The sequence below is a fragment of the Alosa sapidissima genome, chromosome 9 (assembly GCF_018492685.1).
Source record: "Alosa sapidissima isolate fAloSap1 chromosome 9, fAloSap1.pri, whole genome shotgun sequence".
Taxonomy (NCBI): domain Eukaryota; kingdom Metazoa; phylum Chordata; class Actinopteri; order Clupeiformes; family Clupeidae; genus Alosa; species Alosa sapidissima.
In genome coordinates this window covers 1,774,905-1,795,878 of record NC_055965.1, presented here as the reverse complement: position 1 = coordinate 1,795,878, position 20,974 = coordinate 1,774,905, and the positions used below count along the sequence as shown (strand labels likewise).

General features: G+C 41.9%; 1 protein-coding gene across 4 annotated transcripts; it reads left to right on the top strand.

Moving 5' to 3' along the window:
* The first annotated feature begins 336 nt into the window (after window positions 1–336).
* On the top strand, window positions 337–13,951 carry LOC121719761 (Na(+)/H(+) exchange regulatory cofactor NHE-RF2-like). 4 transcript variants are annotated; one of them, XM_042105509.1, is made up of 8 exons: window positions 337–803; window positions 1,047–1,283; window positions 1,459–1,773; window positions 6,868–7,002; window positions 10,569–10,751; window positions 11,936–12,089; window positions 12,394–12,677; window positions 12,800–13,951. In XM_042105509.1, exons 2-8 carry the CDS (start codon window positions 1,047–1,049, stop codon window positions 12,965–12,967), a joined length of 1,476 nt encoding a protein of 491 aa, XP_041961443.1. In that variant the 5' UTR covers window positions 337–803; the 3' UTR covers window positions 12,968–13,951. The 4 variants fall into 4 exon arrangements, with proteins under 4 accessions (XP_041961443.1, XP_041961440.1, XP_041961444.1 ...); XM_042105506.1 differs by having other exon boundaries at window positions 1,009–1,283; XM_042105510.1 differs by lacking the exon at window positions 6,868–7,002 and having other exon boundaries at window positions 1,009–1,283.
* Window positions 13,952–20,974: the final 7,023 nt, after the last annotated feature.

Below are 20,974 nucleotides of genomic sequence, written 5' to 3'. Positions count from 1 at the left end.
AGGCACTCCAAATAAAGTGAGTGCTTGTATGAGGTCCGGTGTATTAAGCAAACTCAAACTGATGGTTAAAATTACCTTTACAATACAATAAAACATAATATCCTATGAATGCTAAATTACATCAGGTAGCCTAAGAACTGAATGTGAAGTCATGATGGAGATTTCCTATCCTAATCGTTTTATGCAACTATTCTTTGCATTATACGGCAAATTTCATCTGGGAAGGAGGAAGAGTTCCGGCTTGTCTTATCCTGGCCGTGATCTCTGTCCAATTGAGTCGCTGTCACCTGTCTGCTGTTGCGTGAGCAATATAGTGGTGGGGGTAAAGTGGCTTTATCCGCCGTTACCTGCTGCAGTGTGCTCTTTCGCGCTTGGCACCTACTGTATGCATAAACTAGATTAAAACCCTTTGCTTTTGCGAGTGTCAGATGGTAGTCTATTTTCTAGAAAGACAAGCCTATTTCGCATATAGGCTACTCGTGCAAATGTGTTACAGTTTAGGCTAGCGTTTGATTTTTTTCCCCTCTAGTAACGTCCCAGAGCTTCTGGAATAATGCTTTCCACACCTTTAATCGGATAAACTCCAGGCTGATTTCCCCAGGAGGTGATAGAAGAACCAGCATACGGTGGAAATGTAGACATCAACTATTCCTTGCCTCATTGTATCACTAGAGCTCTTTCTCAAGACCTTGTAAATTCGACTCTTCAAACTCACAACCCAACTCTTGACCGTCGGTATTTCTTCAGACGGACTTCACTTGGAATCATTCAAGAGTTGCATTTTGGTGCTCTTTGATCTCACGGTGAGGCTAGTCGAGGGCGGTAGGACTTAAAACAATTGTGGTCCGATTCATAACGATACTATTTTTCTCTGCAACATTGGCTGTCTATGTAGTCTAATGGATTTGCAATCAGTAAATAAAAACTGTCTAGACAGCTAGTCGACAAACTACGAAGTGAATTACACTAAATTCTGCGGGTCGTTCCTTGCGTTTTTTTCTCTCTTAGGACACTGAAGAAGTACTTGTTTTTACTTTCTCACGAAGATGGCGATTAGTTTGGAGAGGGAGCTGGTGCTGAAGGAGATGATGAGACCACGACTCTGTTACATTAGCAAAGGGGAGCGCGGATATGGATTTCATCTGCATGGCGAGAGAAACAAAGGCGCGCAGTATATTCGTAAAATTGAGCCAGGGTCTCCTGCGGACCTCTCAGGTCTCCGCTCAGGTGATCGGTTGGTTGAGGTGAACGGAGAAAACGTCGAGAGAGATCCGCACCATACAGTAAGTAGGCCTACTTCAGCCAGCACCACACAATTGTGCGTAAAACCTGTTAGACCACTTGCGCTACAGCCTAGGGATATTTGGTAATAGGGTTTGGGTCCCAGTTGTGTTTGTCAAGTTTCAGATAAAATTCCCCCAGGTTCTTTTTTAGGCCTACACACATCTCTTTTTTCAGGTGGTTCAGAAAATCAATGCTGTTGAGCACAGAACAAGACTGCTGGTGGTTGACCGTGAGACTGACGAATACCTCCGCTTCCATGGGCTCTCTTGCACGGAGGACCGAGCCGTAGAGATGGGCTCCTTATCACCGCGCACCTCTGTCACTTCCTCTCCCCGCACCTCAGCCGCCTCCTCCCCGCGTGCCTCGGCCACTCCGTCCCCCTGTGCCTCTTTCACTGGCCCCAGCCTGACAGAAAATCTGGTCAGGACAAAGCGTGCAGTGTCCCCCCTGCTAATGGATGAATCTGCCACTATTCACAATGGTCAGAAGGTAGGTGATGTTTCAAGATATGTGATCAGTTTGCCAGAGAGAGGATTAAAAAAGTAGAAGCATTGTTGGCCCAGTGTCACATCAACAGTTTGAACAACACATAGGCTATTCATGGAGTGTTTTCTTAACAACCCTTTGGTTCCAAACTGCCCCCCACCTCTGCATTTCAGTCACACTCAAATCACCATTAGAATTTTACATTGACATCGCTGTATGGATGGAGGAACAAATGAATGATCATAAATAGGTGATTAGGTAGAAGGTGTCACTTGTATGGAGCCTTTATCAGGCCATAGGCAGACTGGACAGGCAGGCAGTGCTAACAGAACAACCTTAGAATGGGAAAAGGCAGGACTTCCCAAACAAATTAATTGGCATGAAATGCTCATTTGACACTAATCACAATGATAACCCATTTTGTAGTCCTGTCACATCCTCTCTGAGAGTTGCATTTAAACTCTTAGAGGACATGAGTGGCTACCAGAAAGGTTGGTGTGTGTGTGCAAACTTTCTCTTAGTGTCTGGTGCTGACCAAAAAATGTTACATTTATTTCTTTGTTCAAAATAAATCCCTCAGGAGCTCTGTGGATTCAAACCTTTGTTGAGAGGTTTCTCTCAGCCCTGTAGAAAGTGTAGAGTCTGTGGCTTCTGGCTGCAGGACCCACCCCACGGCACCCTTATAGGCTACTGTGCATTGTGTCCTGAGGGCGGCTGCGTTATGTAAGATCAGTAACTGGGGACCCATGGGCAGGAAGAGCAAGGAACAAAACCCCTCCATAGGGGACGGTTTCCCCTTGGCTATGTTTAGCCATTTTTTTTCACTGTAGAGAGACAAGTTCTTGATGGTGTAACCATGGTCACTCACTCAGTGGTATCGGTGACATGCATCCAAATATGACGCATGTTCTCAAAAATGCAGGCTGTTTGTAAACCCACTCTATAAAGCCTTTAGAAAGAGGGTGCACAAACATTGAGTCAGTGCAATGCTCCCACATGTCTCTTGACAGCTGTAGTTCATGCAGGAGAACTTTGCTTGTTGACAGATTTTGCGCTTTGCCTGCCATCTCAATTACAGCCTTGTGTTGTTTATGTGGTGGAGTCAGACAGCCAGTGCCATGCAAACCAAGAGTGTCTGCCTTGTGCTATAGCGTTATTCAAGTAATGTTAGTGAGCATGTGAATTAGTGTGTGTGTGTGTTTGTATGTTTGTGTGTGTATGTGTTTACATAGAAACAAAATGAGAGTCTCACACTCTGCAAGACTGTTTATCTCAAGTGCTAGTCAATAGGGGTCAGGGACGTCATGAACTTCAGTACTTGGCATGGTTCAGACAGGTCTCTCTCTCTCTCTCTCTCTCTCTGTGTGTGTGTGGGTGCTGTAGAAAGTCTCTGGTCTGCTCATTGCAGAGGCAGTTTGTATTTTAGGGACATACATGACAAGTCCGACATACATTTCAAAGATGTCTGATGAGCATGATGTCTGTCCCAGTTTTGCTGTGTGGAGGTCTAGTGGTCTTTGCCCTAAGGTGCTGTCTATGAAAGCAGGGAAGGAGAGGGGAGCTGCTGTTGGTCAGATCAGGTTGCCTTTCCAGACAAAAGTGCTATGCTGAAGTATGCTCTGCGTACTTGTTTGTCCAGATATTTTTGCACAAAACATAAAATAAATGACTTTAGTTTCATGACGTGTGTGTGTGAACATGTGTGCACAACTTTGTTTGGGTGTAGTCTCTGATACACTCTTGGTGGACTGTATTGTTTCAGATTATTGTTCAGTGACTCTCTTGGCAAACAGCGCCATAACGTTACTGAAGTCTTGCATAATATGTTCCCGTCACTTCATGTGGATCCAGAAAAGGTCCTCAGTTAACAGGTTAAGGGCATTGTGTCCTGGAAGGTGGCCTATGAAAGACTGTCATGGCCCTTGAATAGTCTGGATATTGTTTGATGCTATGACTTCTTTAACCTGACTCTCGCCAGATGAATTTAGCTCCGCCTAGCTCCACTCACATCCATCTGGGATCGCGTGAAATGGATAATTTCTCATCTTTGAGTTTTTTGTCTTTGTGAGCATGTGTTCATTTATTCCAACTGTGAATGAATGGCCCTTGATCTGGTCTGTCTGTGTGGCTCATGATGTGTCTGTATGTGTATTAGTGTGTCCATATGGGCACTGTGTGTCCGTCTAGATGGCTCTTGATCTGGGACTCTCATTACCGTAGAGCAGTGTTTCTCAAACTTTTTCAGACGAAGGACCACTTAACCAATAAAAAAGAAACGCACGGACCACCTAGCAAAAAAAAAAAAATAGACCTACTATTAGCCTACACAATAGGCCTACTCACTGAACCACCTTGCCTATTGTCTTTGCACTTTGCTTATTGTGTCAGAGGATTCATATGATTTAAACTGGCATACATAGACAGTGTTGCAGAACAACTCATCTATATTATATTTTACCCTGTCTGCTCGCGGACCACTTGGGATAGCTTGCGGACCACCAGTGGTCCCCGGACCACACTTTGAGAAATACTGCCGTAGAGGATGCACGAAGGGGAGCCGTGTACAGTCTAATCCAGATCCATAAGAGAAGGGGAGCCGTGTACAGTCTAATCCAGATCCATAAGAGAAGGGGAGCCGTGTACAGTCTAATCCAGATCCATAAGTTCTTGTGTGGGAGTTTGAACATATTCAGGTCATATATAGGTCAGTGCAGTTCTCAGTGGGGTATTTTGCATATTCAAACCTTAGTGGTGGAAGGTCTAAATTCAACTTTTCCTGATTTGTAACCCAGAGCCATATAAGTGCAACAGACACTGCTGTATTCATGCACTACAGTGTGTCCTGTGTGTTTACTCTGGGGGTCAGAAGGCACCAGCTCTCTCCCCGTCTCCTTGTCCTCTGTCCAGTCCAGTTCTCTCCCAGTCTCCTTGTCCTCCGTCCAGTTCCCCAGTAGGAGGTTGATCCTGATCCTGTTCTGGCCACTGATCACATGTCGTTACGCTTTAACGCTAGTCTCTTTTCACGGTCTGGTAGTAGTCTGTCAGCTGCCACCTCTCTCACTCTCACACACACACACACACACACACACACACACACACACACACACACACACACACACACACGCACGCACACACACACACACCTTTACCTTTTGGGACTCTGTCCTGATTACACTAGGTTTTGCATAGTCTCCTCTGTCTTCATAAATCACTCCAGGACTCAACTGTTTTGATATCACCTATCAACTTATGGGTCGTCAGAAAATGATGGGGCATGATCTGGAAAGGCACACATACCTTTCTATGTAAGGTCTCACTGCATAATTAGATGTTGAGAAGGCTACAGAAATGTATGCTGCTGTATTGAAGGTTCCCAAGAGAGTCGCCCCCATCAGTTTTCAACAACTAGGAGTCTTAGAGGTGACTGCCCTGATCATCTGACCAATTGGGGAGAACAACAGAAGAGGCCAACAATCTGATGGTCAGTCTGGACAGATTTCTCTCCGTCTGGTGCTTCCATTGTTCTCGCTTTGCCTTGATTATGCGTTATATATTTATATATAAATCAGTTTAGCAAGGTTTAGGGGACAGTTAACTTAAATAAAGTTTGTGCTTTTAGTTTTTAGGATGGGCAGCTCCTCTCTTAAGTAGCCAGGTTTGTGACGTCCAGACAATGCAGAAGTAGCTTAGGGTCAACTGTGTGAATGTCCTTGAGTGGCCCAGCGTGAGCTCTTACTTGAACCCAATGGAACATCTCTAGCCTAACGGCTGTTCTCATGCAACCTGTTGGAGTTTAAGAGGATCAGCAAAGAAAAATGGCATAACATCCCCAAATCCAGGTGTAAAAAGCTTGTGGCATCATACCCAAGAAGATTTAAGACCGTAGTCACTGTCAAAGGTGCTACAGCAAAGTAGGCTCTACTGAGTAAACGGTCTTTATTCCCATTTCAAGATGATATTTCAGTTTTATTTGTTTTTTGATAACCCGTTAGTGGAGTAGATGATCAGAACATACGAGCCTTCATGTGATTTATGAAGCTAGAGGACTGAAGGGCGATTGAATGAAGTCAGTGGTTCATCCACCTGTAAGCCCTTATCTAAGCCCAGTTTAATCACCTCCTGGAGGAGGACAGGATGCCAGTAGGTAAAGGTGTGTGTGTGTGTGTATGTGCGACATCTTTCTCCTCCTCATCTCTGAACAGTGGCCAGTGGTGCCAACAACTCTTTTGGGTGACAGCTGACAGCCCATGCCCCAGACCAGATGGTGGTAGCTCTGCTGCACATAACCTTTGTCTAGGGTTCACACAGAGTTTCACCATGTTCTATTCTCTACCACATAACTAGCCTATTCATTTATCATGTATACAGACCTTACTGCCCTGTAACTGACCCTAGGCAGATGGGTCAGGCCCTTGAGGTGTGGATCTGCTCGAGGTTTCTTCCTATATGTTTCTCCAATTCTAGGGAGTTTTTCCTCGCCCCTGTTATTCATGGGCTCTCTCTGAATGTTTAACACTCTGTAAAGCGCCATGAGACATGTGTAATGATTTGGCGTTTTATAAGTGAAATTAAATTGAAATTGAAAATTGAAATTGAGTTTCCTAAACAAAATCCTCAACCTGAATATGTACAGTAACCATGTTCATAAACATGTGACAGTAAGTGGATGAATGATCACTTTGTGTTCAATCAAACAATATCTCTCCTGTGATTAGCTCACACTGTGAGTATATAGCTCTTTCATGCAAACGGAGCTAGTTTGAACTCCTGTAGGTAACGGTCCAGTCAAATCTTTATGATTTGTCAACTTCCCCTAACTTGCAGGAGCTTAGGTGTCTTGCATCTGTAAGCTTTGAATAAAATCATCTGACAAATAAATAAGTAAATCTTATGTAACACCAAGCCCACCATTTAGCCTGCTACATTAGCCTCACCCCACTGGGAACTGAGAGGCAAGTGGGTAACCCTTTGTGCATTAGATTGATGTCAACATGTTGATGCAATTTATGTAAAAGTCTGTATATATGGTTGGAGCATGATACATCAGATCTTTGGGACATGTACGGTTATATGAGTTTGTTTTGTTTTCTCTTAAAGGTTCCAAGTAGTCCATCAGCTGTGTCCAATGGCTCTGTTGTGTACGAGTGTCATGGTAGACTGGCGTCCCCCGTTACTCTCACCCCAATGTCCGAGCCAAGCACGGATATCAGTGGGTCCGATACGAGTGCTCCGGTAAGACCTTTGTGAACAGGACCGGCTATAGGCATGGGCAGGGCTGGGCAGAGCGCCCACCATAACATTGTGTCTTGCTCACCAAACAAAGCCTAGGTTTAGAAATAACATGCAAACACACAGTGACAACATTTCAATAACCTACAATTACAAATTGTTCACAAAAAGCCTTCAATATGGAGAAACATCTGATTAAACTCCCTTACTGATGTCAGTCAATTAAAGCAACCAATCACACCGGTTACAGGTGCTATTGCAAGATTATCTGACTGTGTGATTCTTGGTCTTGGATTTAGAGGACTCATAGGCTTTTTTTATTTCAAGACCAGGAACCACTCATCACAAAGCTTTAAGATAAAGCAGGAAAAGAGGGAATAAGGACTTATCCATTTAAAAGGTGTATTGGTGCTCTTACCTAACCTGACTCTCGCCAGATGAATTTCGTTCCGCTTAGCTCCGCCTAGCTTCACTCACATCCATCTGGGATCGGTTCCATTGAGAGTGATTTCTGCAACCGATTTTATGGCACAGCCAATCAGGACGCAGGGTGGGAGTTTCATAGATGTGACATAGCGTAGAAGCGACTGTGAGACTGTTATCAGCGTCACGGGTTGGCTTCGATGTGAGTGGTTGAAGTAGCACGTCAATAGATGACGGACAAGTGGCTTATTCAATCATATGCAAGTATTTTTTGATTAGGCCCAGCCTTCTGAAGCAACATTTCAATGGATCGGTTCCAGATGGTTGAGTGGAGCTAAGCGGAGCAAAATTCATCTGGCTAGGGTCAGGTTAGCTCTTACCAGCATTACACAATATTCCCACATCTCTGAGACCAGTTGGAGCAGTTTCATGTCTGTTGCTGAGAGTCTTGAAGGAGATGTTTTCTGTGCATAAACTTTCATCTGACATTTCAGTTGGATTGCCTGAAGCTATGTGAACAATGGTGTTAAAAGTTGTGGTTTATCATTTTAGAAATTCATATAGATATGTAGATCTACAGACGACGACCTTTTTCACCAATAAAACAAGCAAACTGTGTATTTGCTCCCACCCACATTAACATTTAACACAACTTGTATCACTTTACTCAGTTCTTGAATAATCATTCCAACTGCTGCTTGGCTTGGCTTATTCACCAGCTGATCAACGTGGAGACATGTTTGAGTCAGTCCACATCATCAAGTAGCCTACTGGAACATCCAAAGTTGATAAAAGACCTTAACCTGCCAGAAAATAAGTGATACCGAACCTGGGCACAAGTGTTAAGATTCAGTACATGGTACAATGGCACCTAATCCTAACTTGTTGTCTGACGTGTGTGCAGAACTACAGGGGCTCAGCATTCTCCTCCAAGCACTGGGATGCCTGGAGCCATAGTGCACAATGTCCCCAAATAGTCTACATATTTTACATTCTAAGCCATTAATCTCAACACCCCCATAGCTGTGTTTGAACTTTAAACAGTACACAAAACACACACATTGCAGTATATGAACATTACAATAGATACAAATTGACAGTTATTTGTTTAAAAAAAATGATAAGTCAATTTTAATAACTATAATAACAGTGCCACAGGGTGACTTGAGGAAAGAGGACAGATGCAGACTAATCTTTTGGACCATTAGTAATTAAACAAAATCGGTTAGTGTTCTATCATCCTGACTGTTGTCAAGCTCTTGAATAAATGAAACCATCTCAACCTGCTGTTTTTGTTAAGGTCGATTTTGATCCAATTTGACCACAGTTTCATGTTTGCTATGTTGCCCACCCAATATTTACCAGCCCACCATAATATACTAGGCTAGAACTGGCCCTGTTTGTGAATGTGTTTTGTATAACTCTTTGATTTAATGATTTATTTGAGGTTATTGTTTGTAGATTATCAAGGAGTGTGGATGAGCAGTCTAGCCAGTTATATAATAAGAAACAAATATCCGAAAACTAAGGCAACCCATTATGTTGCAATGAACTAAATTAACAAGGTTCGTAATTTACTCATTCTTATACTTCAGAGAATATTCATGTTCCAGTATTTGTCCGCATAAAGCTTTGCTTTTGAGAGTTACATTTGCATGCTGTTTGTGTATACGTTAACATTTTGTTCTAGTATGTTTTGTTCTACAGTAGTATGTGCGTGTATGTTTCTCTTTTGAGGCTGAGATAAAGGAGTAAATGGTTCTTGCCATTATGTAGGGGCATATGCCATTAATTGACCTTAATTCCAGATTGTTGGTCATTTAAGCTGAGGGATGAGGCCATGAGCCTGTTTGTGCTGTTGGCCCTTGAGCGCTAGGCAGTCTGTGACACACCGCTGGGGGAGAGAATTCACATCCAGATTCACTTATCCTCCATCAGTCCCCGGGGGAATAATATCACCCTTAGCCTCATGTGTGTGTGGGTGTGTGTAGCGGCTAGGATGTTCGTACATTGTGTGTGTGTGCAGCACATTAGTATTTTTATCCGTGTGTGTGTGTGTTGGGTGGGGAGCACAGCCCACTCCATGCCTATGCATTGTTTCTCCAGAGGAAGTGACACGGGCTCCATAGAATGACCATTCTTCCGTAATGCAGGGTGAGTGTCTCTTTCCTGGGGAAGTGATTTTGGGGTCTCCATGCTTTGCCGAGCCTAACACACACCCTTCCTGCACTGGCCGATGGGTTAGAGGATTACGTGAGAGACTCCCAAAGCCATGCTACAAACCTTTCTCAAAGAACCTGAATAGACATTAGCAGTCTTGCATTCCAAGTGGCCAGTTGATCTGGCAGCCCATCAGGTCAATACAATGACATCATTGTAAAGAGAGAGTGAATAGAGGAGATAGAAGCCAAGGCAGTTCAAGGCATCCCCTAAGGGGGCAAGTGACTGCAGGGCATCAACATGATAATATGATATCAATATAATCATATTCAAGGCCTTCAGTGTCAGATAGCATTTAAACCACAAGGCCAACTAGAGGTTGAGTCTTGACCACCTTTGTCAAGTCCAAGACAGGTTCAAGATCAGGACGAGTTGAGACCAAGTGCAGTCCAAGTCAAAAGAGGTCCAAGTCAAATAAGACGTTGGAATCCGAGTCAAAAATGAGAGAGACAGAGTCCAGACATTAAAAAAGAATTCTCAATACCACTTACTTACCTGTGCAATTTTTCTGTGATGTTAGAAGCACTCTATATCTATTTTGTATGGCTCATACTGTTATAGCAGTTTCACTTTTAAAAATGAATGATATTGTTTTTGAAGGAGGAAATCATTTAGAAACAAAAAAAGATCCAAGATCTCAGTCCAAGATTGACTGCCTGCCACCAAATGCTAAATGTCCCTGTTGTGTTTGCAATAGACTGCAGGGTTGCACAGAACTAATTTACTCATTCAAGTTTTAAGTATGAATGCTAATTGGATTGTGCCCAAGAGAAAGTCGTGAAGCAAGGCCTGAGCAGATTATCCAAACTCTTTTCAAGGATGTACATCCAAGCAATTTTCGGCTCACTGAAAGAGATATCTTTTAATGTGGCTCTCCCTTCACTGACCTGTCATCCCTCATTCCCATCCTTCCTAATCTATTACAGGAGACTTCGCCCTTGCCCCCCAAAGACCATCGTCCGAGACTGTGTCACATTATGAAGGGGGAGCTGGGATATGGCTTCAATCTCCATAGTGACAAGGCACGGATGGGACAATACATTCGCTGCGTGGATCCAGACTCACCAGCAGAGTATGCCGGATTGAGGCCGAAGGACAGACTTGTTGAGGTAATCAGTAAAGATTATTTCAGATTGGATTACTGTGGATTGGCTGGATTATGCAAGATTAGTGGTCAGACATCAATTTGTGTGTGTCTGTGTGTGTACAGTGTGTGTGTGTGTATCCATACATACGTGTGTCTGTGTAGTTGGATAAAAGAATGTATTGAATGTTGTTAAATGTTGTCACTGTGTGTATGACACTGTGAATCCTGAGACTGCACATACACTCCATTCAAGTTTGGAATCAGCCAGAAAAAGACAACCATTTACTGAAATAGTCAAATAATCAGCAGTGCTTTTAAAATAGAGTTAGTCTACATGATACGTTCTAAACATGATGGTGGCAGAAAATAAGTGTTTAACGCCCATATGTTTCTATAAAACCTACAGAGAACCTTTGAGGCATATGCTTTTCAAATGAGAGATTTTGATGCTTTTATGGGCAAAAGTATTCAGACGTGACACCTGACATTACACCTACAAGAAGAGATCTTATAAGTGTTTGTACAGCATCCTTCACAGAACACTCAGAAACACATCAGTCTGGTGGTTCTCACAAATGAAAGCTTTTCCATGCAAGAAATTGAAGGAAAACTGAAGGCGCCTGACGTGTGCACTGGAGCCGTCAGGTTGTTTTTGTGTCTGTCCCGTTTGCACTGTTCTGTGAAGGATGTTATGTTATGTTATGTTATGTTATTAGCAGTCAGGAAACAATGTGTGTAGATCTACCTTTACATTTTTAAATAAATTTACACATTCTTCCAATTGCAATGTTTGATGTTTGTAGGTTTTCCTACTTTCAATTTTGAAACTATAGTGTCATCCCCTCTCGTCGCTGACTGATTGGTCTTTTTCGGACCTGTTGGAAACATTAGTGAATGGTGTATAGTGTTCCAGACTAGTATCTCCTTGAAAGGAGATCTAGAAGGGTGTGGACAGGCTAGAAAAAGGGGATTTTCATTCAAAAGCATGGGGCAATGACATGGTGATTTGATACTTTCTAGTGTGTGTCATACACATGTTTGGCTACCATAGAGCACAGAGTAGGATGATGATAGTCCACCTGAGGTAGTGTTCCTTCTCATACCCCCTGCTGGTCACTCCCTGTAAATGCAGCATTCATTGAGGGGCAGGTGTACTCTCAATGCTGCATAGGCTACTGCTCAGCTCCTGTCTGTTTGTGCTGTCAGGTGAATGGGATGAATATAGAGCACCTGAGGCATTCTGAGGTGGTGGCGGTGATCAGGCGAGGAGGGAAAGAGACCTCCCTGCTGGTGCTCGACCCAGAAACAGATGAGCTCTTCAAAAGACTGGGCATCACCCCAACCAACAAACATCTAGAGGGTCAGAGATCTTATTTATCTGCAACAATAATGAAAGTATTCATCTGCAACATTATTTGGAATTGCTTCATTTTCCTTTGAAATATACTACACACATACATACACTGTACTGTACTACTGATTGTTAGTGTGGCTATCAAGGTCCTAGTAAGATAGTCCCAACCTTTGGGCTGTATTCTATTGAAGATTTCTTCCTGTTAAAATGCAGTCAGTTTATTTAAACTGTTCTTAGTACCCCAATGGCTCTTTGTGATACATTCCTCCTCCTTGACCGTTTGTCTTCCTGCTCTGATTTCAACACACAGAGGACTGTGTGGATGGGCCCCTCACCGGTCACTCTCCAGTCCCAGATGACTCAGTGTCTCCCTCCCCAGTCACAGAGCCAGTGACGGATGCCCATACAGACACAGATTCAGATACCGATACTGATGCAGTGGACACAGCCGCTCCTCCGGTCATCAATGTGACGGTGATGGATCCACCCGTGAGCAACGGCTCTCCACGCCACCACAGCCAGGACAGCTCCTCGTCCCACTCCACACTGTCGGAGATGAGCACTGAGCTGAGCAGCTCTGACAACAGCTCCAAGGTAACGCACTGGGAACACACTAACCACACATTCTCAGGAGCAATTCCACATGCGCACATGTCTTTGTGTGTGTTGATGCTCACCTCTTCTTCCTCATTTTTCCCTTGGTGTGTCACTCACAGGTGTTGGATGAGGATGACCGTCCACCCTTGGACCCGTTCTGGCAGAGTGGTCTTCGCCTGAGCCCAACTGCAGCAGAGGCCAAGCAAAGGGTCCGCGCAAAGAAACCCAAGAAGAGAGCGCCCCCTATGGACTGGAGTAAGAAACAAGAGGTTTTCAGCAACTTCTGAGAAGCATTCTTACTAACTGGGAAAGACAAGGACAAAAATAAGAGAAGGTCCTTCTCTGTTTAAGCTAATGATAAAAAAAAACTCCTATCGCACCTTTACTCTGGATAAGTGATTATTTTCCAGGTCAGATCATTCATCTGCAAGGTCATCTCACATACTATCCAAACAGATCCATTAATCAGCTGAAGTTACACAAGACAGAAAGAGATTATAAAGGCAGACCTTTTGGGAGAAAGTGAGAGAAAAAAGACTGAGAGAGGAAGTGACGGTAGGAAGTAAGAAGCAGAGTAAAGTTTATTCAAAGAACATCATGGGACGATTTGCTCTGTCAGTAAGCATTTGGCTATCTGCGTTGCATTTTAGAACTCTACTCCTTAAACCAGAAGTTTTGGAGCACTAAAAGTAATGTGTTTGCTGTGTCAAAAAAGTTTAGGTTGAGCTGATGTGGACCTAAGAGGCAAGTGCTATTTGCTTGTTTTGACTCTTCAAAATGAACTTTTATAGCCTATTATTTCAACAACACATGTTTAGCTTTTCAAAATGAGTACTAGTCCATCTCAGGCTACTTTATTTAATTTTAAAGCTGAAGGTCATTGCATTTTTCTCAGTCCTGTTACCAAACCTCAGATGTCATTTAAAAAGCATGTTAAAAAATAATGTCAGCCACTTACTTTGTTATATCTTAGAAATTGTTAGTTACATGTTCAAATAACTAATATTTGTGACTAAAGAATCAGTAAGTGAATGTGAGTTGTATTTGTCTAAGAATGCAAAGGCACTTTTTTTGCTTTTTTAAAGAACATCAACTTTATCCACAGCTTTAGCATGTATTTTATTAAATAATTGGATATTTTATAAATAATGGAACAAAACATAATTGTTATCTTTTTTTTTAGAGGAAAAAAAAAACAGGCAAAGAACATTTGGTAACAGGAATGAGCCAGTTTTCAGAGTTGAACACAGTTTTAAGCATGCATATGGTGAAAGATGAGGAACACAGTTGTAAGCATGCATATGGTGAAAGATGAGGAACACAGCTTTAAGCATGCATATGGTGAAAGATGAGGAACACAGTTTTAAGCATGCATATGGTGAAAGATGAGGAACACAGTTTTAAGCATGCATATGGTGAAAGATGAGGAACACAGCTTTAAGCATGCATATGGTGAAAGATGAGGAACACAGTTGTAAGCATGCATATGGTGAAAGATGAGGAACACAGTTTTAAGCATGCATATGGTGAAAGATGAGGAACACAGCTTTAAGCATGCATATGGTGAAAGATGAGGAACACAGTTGTAAGCATGCATATGGTGAAAGATGAGGAACACAGCTTTAAGCATGCATATGGTGAAAGATGAGGAACACAGTTGTAAGCATGCATATGGTGAAAGATGAGGAACACAGTTGTAAGCATGCATATGGTGAAAGATGAGGAACACAGTTGTAAGCATGCATATGGTGAAAGATGAGGAACACAGTTGTAAGCATGCATATGGTGAAAGATGAGGAACACAGTTTTAAGCATGCATATGGTGAAAGATGAGGAACACAGTTGTAAGCATGCATATGGTGAAAGATGAGGAACACAGTTGTAAGCGTGCATATGGTGAAAGACGTCACATGACTTGTTAAGGAGGTGGTGTGCTCCTCCGTGCACATTTGCACGCATGGAAGACGTGCATCATTGACATGCACATGCCGCGCTGATGACGGAAGTGTCTAGTCATGCGCTGGGTGCGCGGAACACAGACACAGGACTATACCAGCCCCCCCCCCCCCATTGCTGTGTAATCAGCACCTCTGCTTTAATCTATTGCCGGGGTTTACCCTGATCTCAGTTGCTGTGTATTCAAAATATTTCATATCAGCCACTAGATGGCACAGCAACTAAGAAGGCCGTGTTAAACAGAGTGATTGCCCCCCCCCCCCCCCCCCCCCCAAGGCATCAAGGCTAATAAAGCGAAAGCAGAGAGCAAACTGTAAAGTTAAATCTGACTGATATGAAGAGAAAAAGAGAAAACAGACCAGGAAGTTCAGTGGGGATGACAAGAAAAGTAGGTCAGTTTTGTCCTTTCGGTGTCTCAATAGAAAGGGTTATTTTTCACATAATGTAGGTAGCTACATACTAATGGAGGGTGTGTGTCACTAGAAGGAAATGTTTTAATGAGCTTGCTGACTAAAATGTTTTCAAGCAAGATAACAATGTGTGGTCATGGCACTTAATAATGTGTGGCAAATGTCACTCTGCAATAACTGTATATCACTTTTCAAGTCATGCTAACTGGCTATTTACTCTGTGTGTTTGCTTTTTGTTTTTATTTAACATTCAACATCCGCAATATTCAATGTTTTAAGGTTATTCTTCAAGAAATTTGATAAACAAAATAGGAAACACAGTTAGAATATAATTTGGACTAATGAAGAGCACCATATAATTGTGTTCTTTTACTACCGTCCTTGTGGTTATTTATTATCCTTTTGACATTTCTTAACCCTCCGCCATGAGTCCTTATCATTATCATCCTTATCATTATCATCCAACACTTCTATAGGGGGTTTCTATTCCAGATTATAATAACATTTCAAATATTCTGATTTGGAAGACCTCATGGCTATGACTTGCATTTTAAAATCTGATGTATATGTGTTGTACTGCAAACATACTGCGTAACAACTCAAACTACCTATATGACCTGTTCTAATTGGTTTGCTTGAGCTGCTGAAACTATTCGCAAAATCATTTTTCTTTTAATTCTTCCCCATCGTGTGTTAAAATGTAATTTTGAAAGTCATTTACTTATTATTGAGTAAAAGATGGAAGTATTCAAATGATGTAAATATGGGCATTTTCTGCAGTGACTAAAGTCTGAACTTTCTTTCATGAATCTTGTGAAACTTCATTTTACGTGTATTGAGTATGTACACTTCTGCCATAAAGTATCCAGACAATGAATGTTCTGTGTGCCCATCCACACTGTGCTTGACATGTGCTCTTTATTTCTTAAATAAAAGGTATTTTAGTTTTTGACTAATTGTCTTCAGTAGGAAAAGCTTCCATATCTAACCATTTTCTGTTGTACAGTATATCGAATATCGATATCGAAAGTGTGGTGATTTGAGGATGTTCCAATATGTATTGGAATATGTATCACTTATTTATGTAAGTGAAATCACACTCTTGCATATTATTACTGTTCATTACTGCAGTGTTCCCTTAGTCAGGTAGAACTTTGTGGAATTTGGGCATAAGTGTGACATAAGGTACTAATGCATTTTGTTGCATAAATTGATAGGTAAGGGGGCGTAGACTCAGAATCTGACGGGTGCTGCTCCGGCACCCTTGAGCATTTTCTTTAAAATGGCATCACCTGCCACACCCCTTTTTTGATCATAGAAAATCATCTATTAAATAGACATTAACCTATAAACCCATCATGTATGGTATCAAATTAAAGCTCTTTTCATACAGAAATCAGCTTTGACCATAATAAAGTAGAAAAAAATAGTTTAGGTCCCTCCAGAGAACAAAATACCTTTTGCAAGGTGAAAGTAGGTTTCTTTTTGCTGCATAATAGCTTATACCTCTAAATCGTGTCATGTTTGGTATTAAATTAAACAACTTATGGAACTGCCATGTAGCTTAATACATACAGGAATACAATCATTCAATAGTAATTCATTTTAATATGAATTATAGCAAGTCTGCTGTACCCGAGTTCACCAACTTGCAGGTTAGCTAGCACGTTAGCTTTAATTATGACCGCCGCGAAGCATATAGGTTTAGTCAGATTTTTTTTTTTTTTCTTTTTCTTTTTTTTCTTTTTCGCATGCCCAAATTTCCGTCAATGATTCCCGGGACACTGAAAGACCGGGGTACACGAAACTTGGTGGACATGTAACCCCACATGGATAGCATGGAACCATCGTTTTTCGTTTTGATCTGTAGCCCCCCCGCTGAATTGGACCCCCCGAAAGGAGGGTAGGGCAGACACAGTTTTCTGTGAATATCTCGAAAACCGTAGGGTTTAGGAGGACCATTTTTTTGTATGTTGATCTCAAGGGGCCATGTCAACCCATTCCATAACCACTCATTTCATGTATAGCGCCACCTAGTTAAACACAAAAAAGTAAAAATGAGGTGGTGTAATTGAAGGTATCTGTGACCTAACATAGTCAAAACTGCACGAAATTGGAAGTGTAGGATCATTATGACACCCTCTGTATGCACGCCAAGTTTTGTGGAATTCCGTTCATGGGGGGCCACACAATAAATTAATTTATGTTACTATACACCAACTGGCCTGTAGGTGGCCGGAGACAGTTTTCTGTGAATATCTCGAGAACCGTAGGGCCTAGGAGGTCCACCTTTTTTTTGTATGTTGGTCTTAAGGGGGCATGTCAACCCATCCCATTACCACTTATTTCATGTATAGCGCCACCTAGTTAAAAATTAAAAAGCAAAAAATTAGGTGTTTTCATCTCAATATCTCTGGCTGACAAGGTCAAAACTGCACGAAATTAAAAGTGTAGGATCATTATGACACCCTCTGAATGCATGCCAAGTTTTGTGTACTTTCGTTCATGGGGGGCCTTACAATAAAATAATTTATGTGTACATTTAGTGACGTACACCAACAAGGATTCCCGGGACACTGAAAGACCGGGGTACACAAAACTTGGTGGGCATGTAACCCCACATGGATAGCATGGAACCATCGTTTTTCGTTTTGATCTGCAGCCCCCCCGCTGGACTGGACCCCCCGAAAGGAGGGTAGGGCAGACACAGTTCTCTGTGAATCTTTTATGGTATGTTGGTCTCAAGGGCCCACATCAACCTGGCTCATAATCACTCATTTGTGATTTGCCCCCCCCGGTCAAAAATGAAAATGCAATATTATTCTGCTTTAATCGCCCCTATCTTCAGTTAAGATGTTCAGAACTGCACCAAATTTTATGTGTATGATTGACCTGGCATTCTCTGGGGGTCTGGGGGTATGCCAAGTTTCGTAGAATTTCATCCATGGGGGGGGCTAAAAAAATTAGGTTATGTGTACATTTAGTGACTGTACACTCATTGGCCTGTAAATGGCGGTGCACACATATAAACATGCACACACACAGGCACCCACATACTATCGGTATTAGATTAGATTAGATTAATTATGTATCGGTAACGGCCGATACATAATTACAAATTCAATAGGATCAAAAGAAAGCCAAAATATTCATCATCATCATCATGGCTGCATTTTCAGTATTGGCGATAGGTAGTCGTTTGTCCACTAGATGGCGCATCGTTGCAGTGAGACGTAATTTTTTTGGAAGTTAAAAGTGGGTTGAAAAAATAATGGACACTTCCTACAAGGACTGTAATTTACCGCAGCGAACATCTAATAAGGACAGGACGATGTTCACATGAAGTGTAAGTGAGGATGAAGTGAGGATGTTTATCGGACATGCTTGGTTTTTACTGCAGGTACGTTAATCTTGTAATATCAATAAGGACCTAGGTAATGTTACCGTTAGCGTTGGTTGAGTGATGGAGGCCCATTTGATTGATTGCATTTGTAGAAAACTATAAATGCGGTTATACCAAGCAAATTGATAGCAGCACTGTTTGTATCTTTCGACTGTCATTTATTGCACGTGCTACAAAATCATTCTGTGCAATGGAAGATTTACCAACGTTACACCGGTCTGATACAGTTTTGCCTATACATGCGTGAGACTGAGACGCCTGTTTATTTTGTTTTAAGTGCGTGCAGGGTGTGAGAGGGGAATCGATGTGCTTTGATTCCAGCTTGGTAGTTGTAGTCTGTGAAATTAAAAAGCACGTGTGTGTGAAGTATCCAAACAATGACACCTTCATTTCATTATGGCTGCTTTAGCAACACACCTTAAGCTACTGTGTAGTGGGTCCCATTTAGAAGTGGCTACTTCATTCGCGCTTTCCTTGACTCATGGAACTGCGTGAATGTTATTACAACTTTTCGCCACGATATGGCAGTTTAAGTCCGCTTGATACTGTAAGTCGTAAGCCATTGGTTTCCAAAGGAGATTTTATTTGTGTCGCCAGCATAGCCTATTGACAATTTATGTTGTAAATAGGCCTACCTTATAATCCTACCTGTAGTTTAGGGAAGCTAACAGCTTTCTATTAGGATCTAGTTTGTTAGTTACAGTTTTGTCATAACTCCCTAATGCATTTTTGCATTTAGAATAGCCAGAGCGTGTATAGGCCTATCTCAATCTGAAAATTAAACAATATCGGGTGCCTATGGACTAGGCTGGGTGAACCCAGCCTGATCTGCCCGCTATTTATTTTTTGATTTCTTAAAAGATTGAGCTTGGTCTGATGAAAGCCAGACTAGCCATGGACCTCAGTTACACAATGCAAGGGAACATGAATCAGCCTATATTTGCACGAACAATAACGGACAAAAGCTCTTCAACTTTGGCCCGTTAAAATGTGTATGAACAGTCTAGCGACGCATTTCATCAAGGCCCATTTGGACATGTCAGTTATTTGCACCACTGGTTAGATGTAAAACAGCATTTCGTTTCAGACTACTGTTACTTAATTTGTGCATTAACAATAACGTTTCAGACTACTGTTACTTAATTTGTGCATTGACAATAAAGTATTACATGAACTAAAGATGACTAAAATCTTATGTAGAAGAAGAAATATTCACAAAAAATCCATCCATCCAAAAATGACCTTTTGTTTTTGATAGCTGTTGAAAACGGCATGGAACTGACAGAGATGTTTTTGTTTATAAATACATAAAAAATAAATAAATAAATAAATAACATTATGCTGATACCTTTTGCTTTTCCCAAATACAATGTAGCCTACAGGTGTAAGTGACCTTTCATCAATCCAGTTGCAATGGATGAACTGTGATGACCTGCCCTACTTGTGATTGTTTAGAGATTTTAAAGGTTTTATAAAAATGCTACATCTTCTTTGGCTATTCTACAATCTATTCACCTTTTCAGCACAAGTAGGCTACTTTCTGTGCAGCCGCACACACACACTCAGGCATGCCAAACAAGCATACACAAAAGTTTCAAGAGTGGGGGATGGAGTAAAAGATGGAGACAAATTGAAGTGTGATTTATTTTCGCGGAATGGATGTACAGGACTGAGCGGCGGTCATATTTTGTACCGCTATGCGGTACATCTAGTTTCCCTTGAATCAGTCGCTGAATTTCAGACAGCAATGTTGTGAGGTACTTCCCAGGTAGTTAGCACATTAATTATAACTGTCCTTGGATTTCCCCCCAGAATTACAGACAACAATATCTTTCATCCTAACATTTTTTTTAATGCTTTAAAAACAGACAACACAATCCAGGATTGATACAAACTAGTCTGAGTTGCCAGTTAGTTACTTGCCAGTTAGTCAGCACATTAACTATAATAGTCCTTGAATTTGCCCCCTTAATTACAGAGAAAACTGCAAAGTTCATTACAGGAGGAGAGGACAGAATCAAGAAAATTATTTCTTCCAGTATTGCAAGGAATGACACGAATCATTTGGAAATACAACAACAAATGTAAATCAGGTTTATAGCCCAAGTATAGACCCTTTCAACAATAAAATAAAATGATAATGGCACTCTCTTGAAAGGGTCTATACTTGCATATACAAGGAATTTGGTCTTTGCATTTATCCCATCCGTGAATTAGTGAACACACAGTGAGATGAAGCACACAACGAGCACACATGAGGTGAAGCACACACTTACCCGGAGCAGTGAGCTGCCTTGCTACAGCGACGCTCGGGGAGCAGTGAAGGGTCAGGTGCCTTGCTCAAGGGCACTTCAACCGTGGTTGTGGGCATGTGAGAGCAGTGCTCTTCAACCACTCCCCTCCCCCCCCCCCCACACACATTTCTCCTACTGGTCGGGGATCAAACCGGCATGCCTATGTTCCCACAGCCCTATGTCCCCTAACCCACACCTCAGGCCTAACCCTAACCCTAGAAATGTGGGAAC

Coding starts and splice junctions, on each gene's coding strand:
- LOC121719761 (XM_042105509.1), top strand. CDS start 1,047: ATGGCGATTAGTTTGGAGAGGGAGCTGGTGCTGAAGGAGATGATGAGA. Junction 7,003..10,568: donor GGTCCGATACGAGTGCTCCG/GTAAGACCTTTG, acceptor AATCTATTACAG/GAGACTTCGCCCTTGCCCCC. Junction 12,678..12,799: donor GCTCTGACAACAGCTCCAAG/GTAACGCACTGG, acceptor TGTCACTCACAG/GTGTTGGATGAGGATGACCG.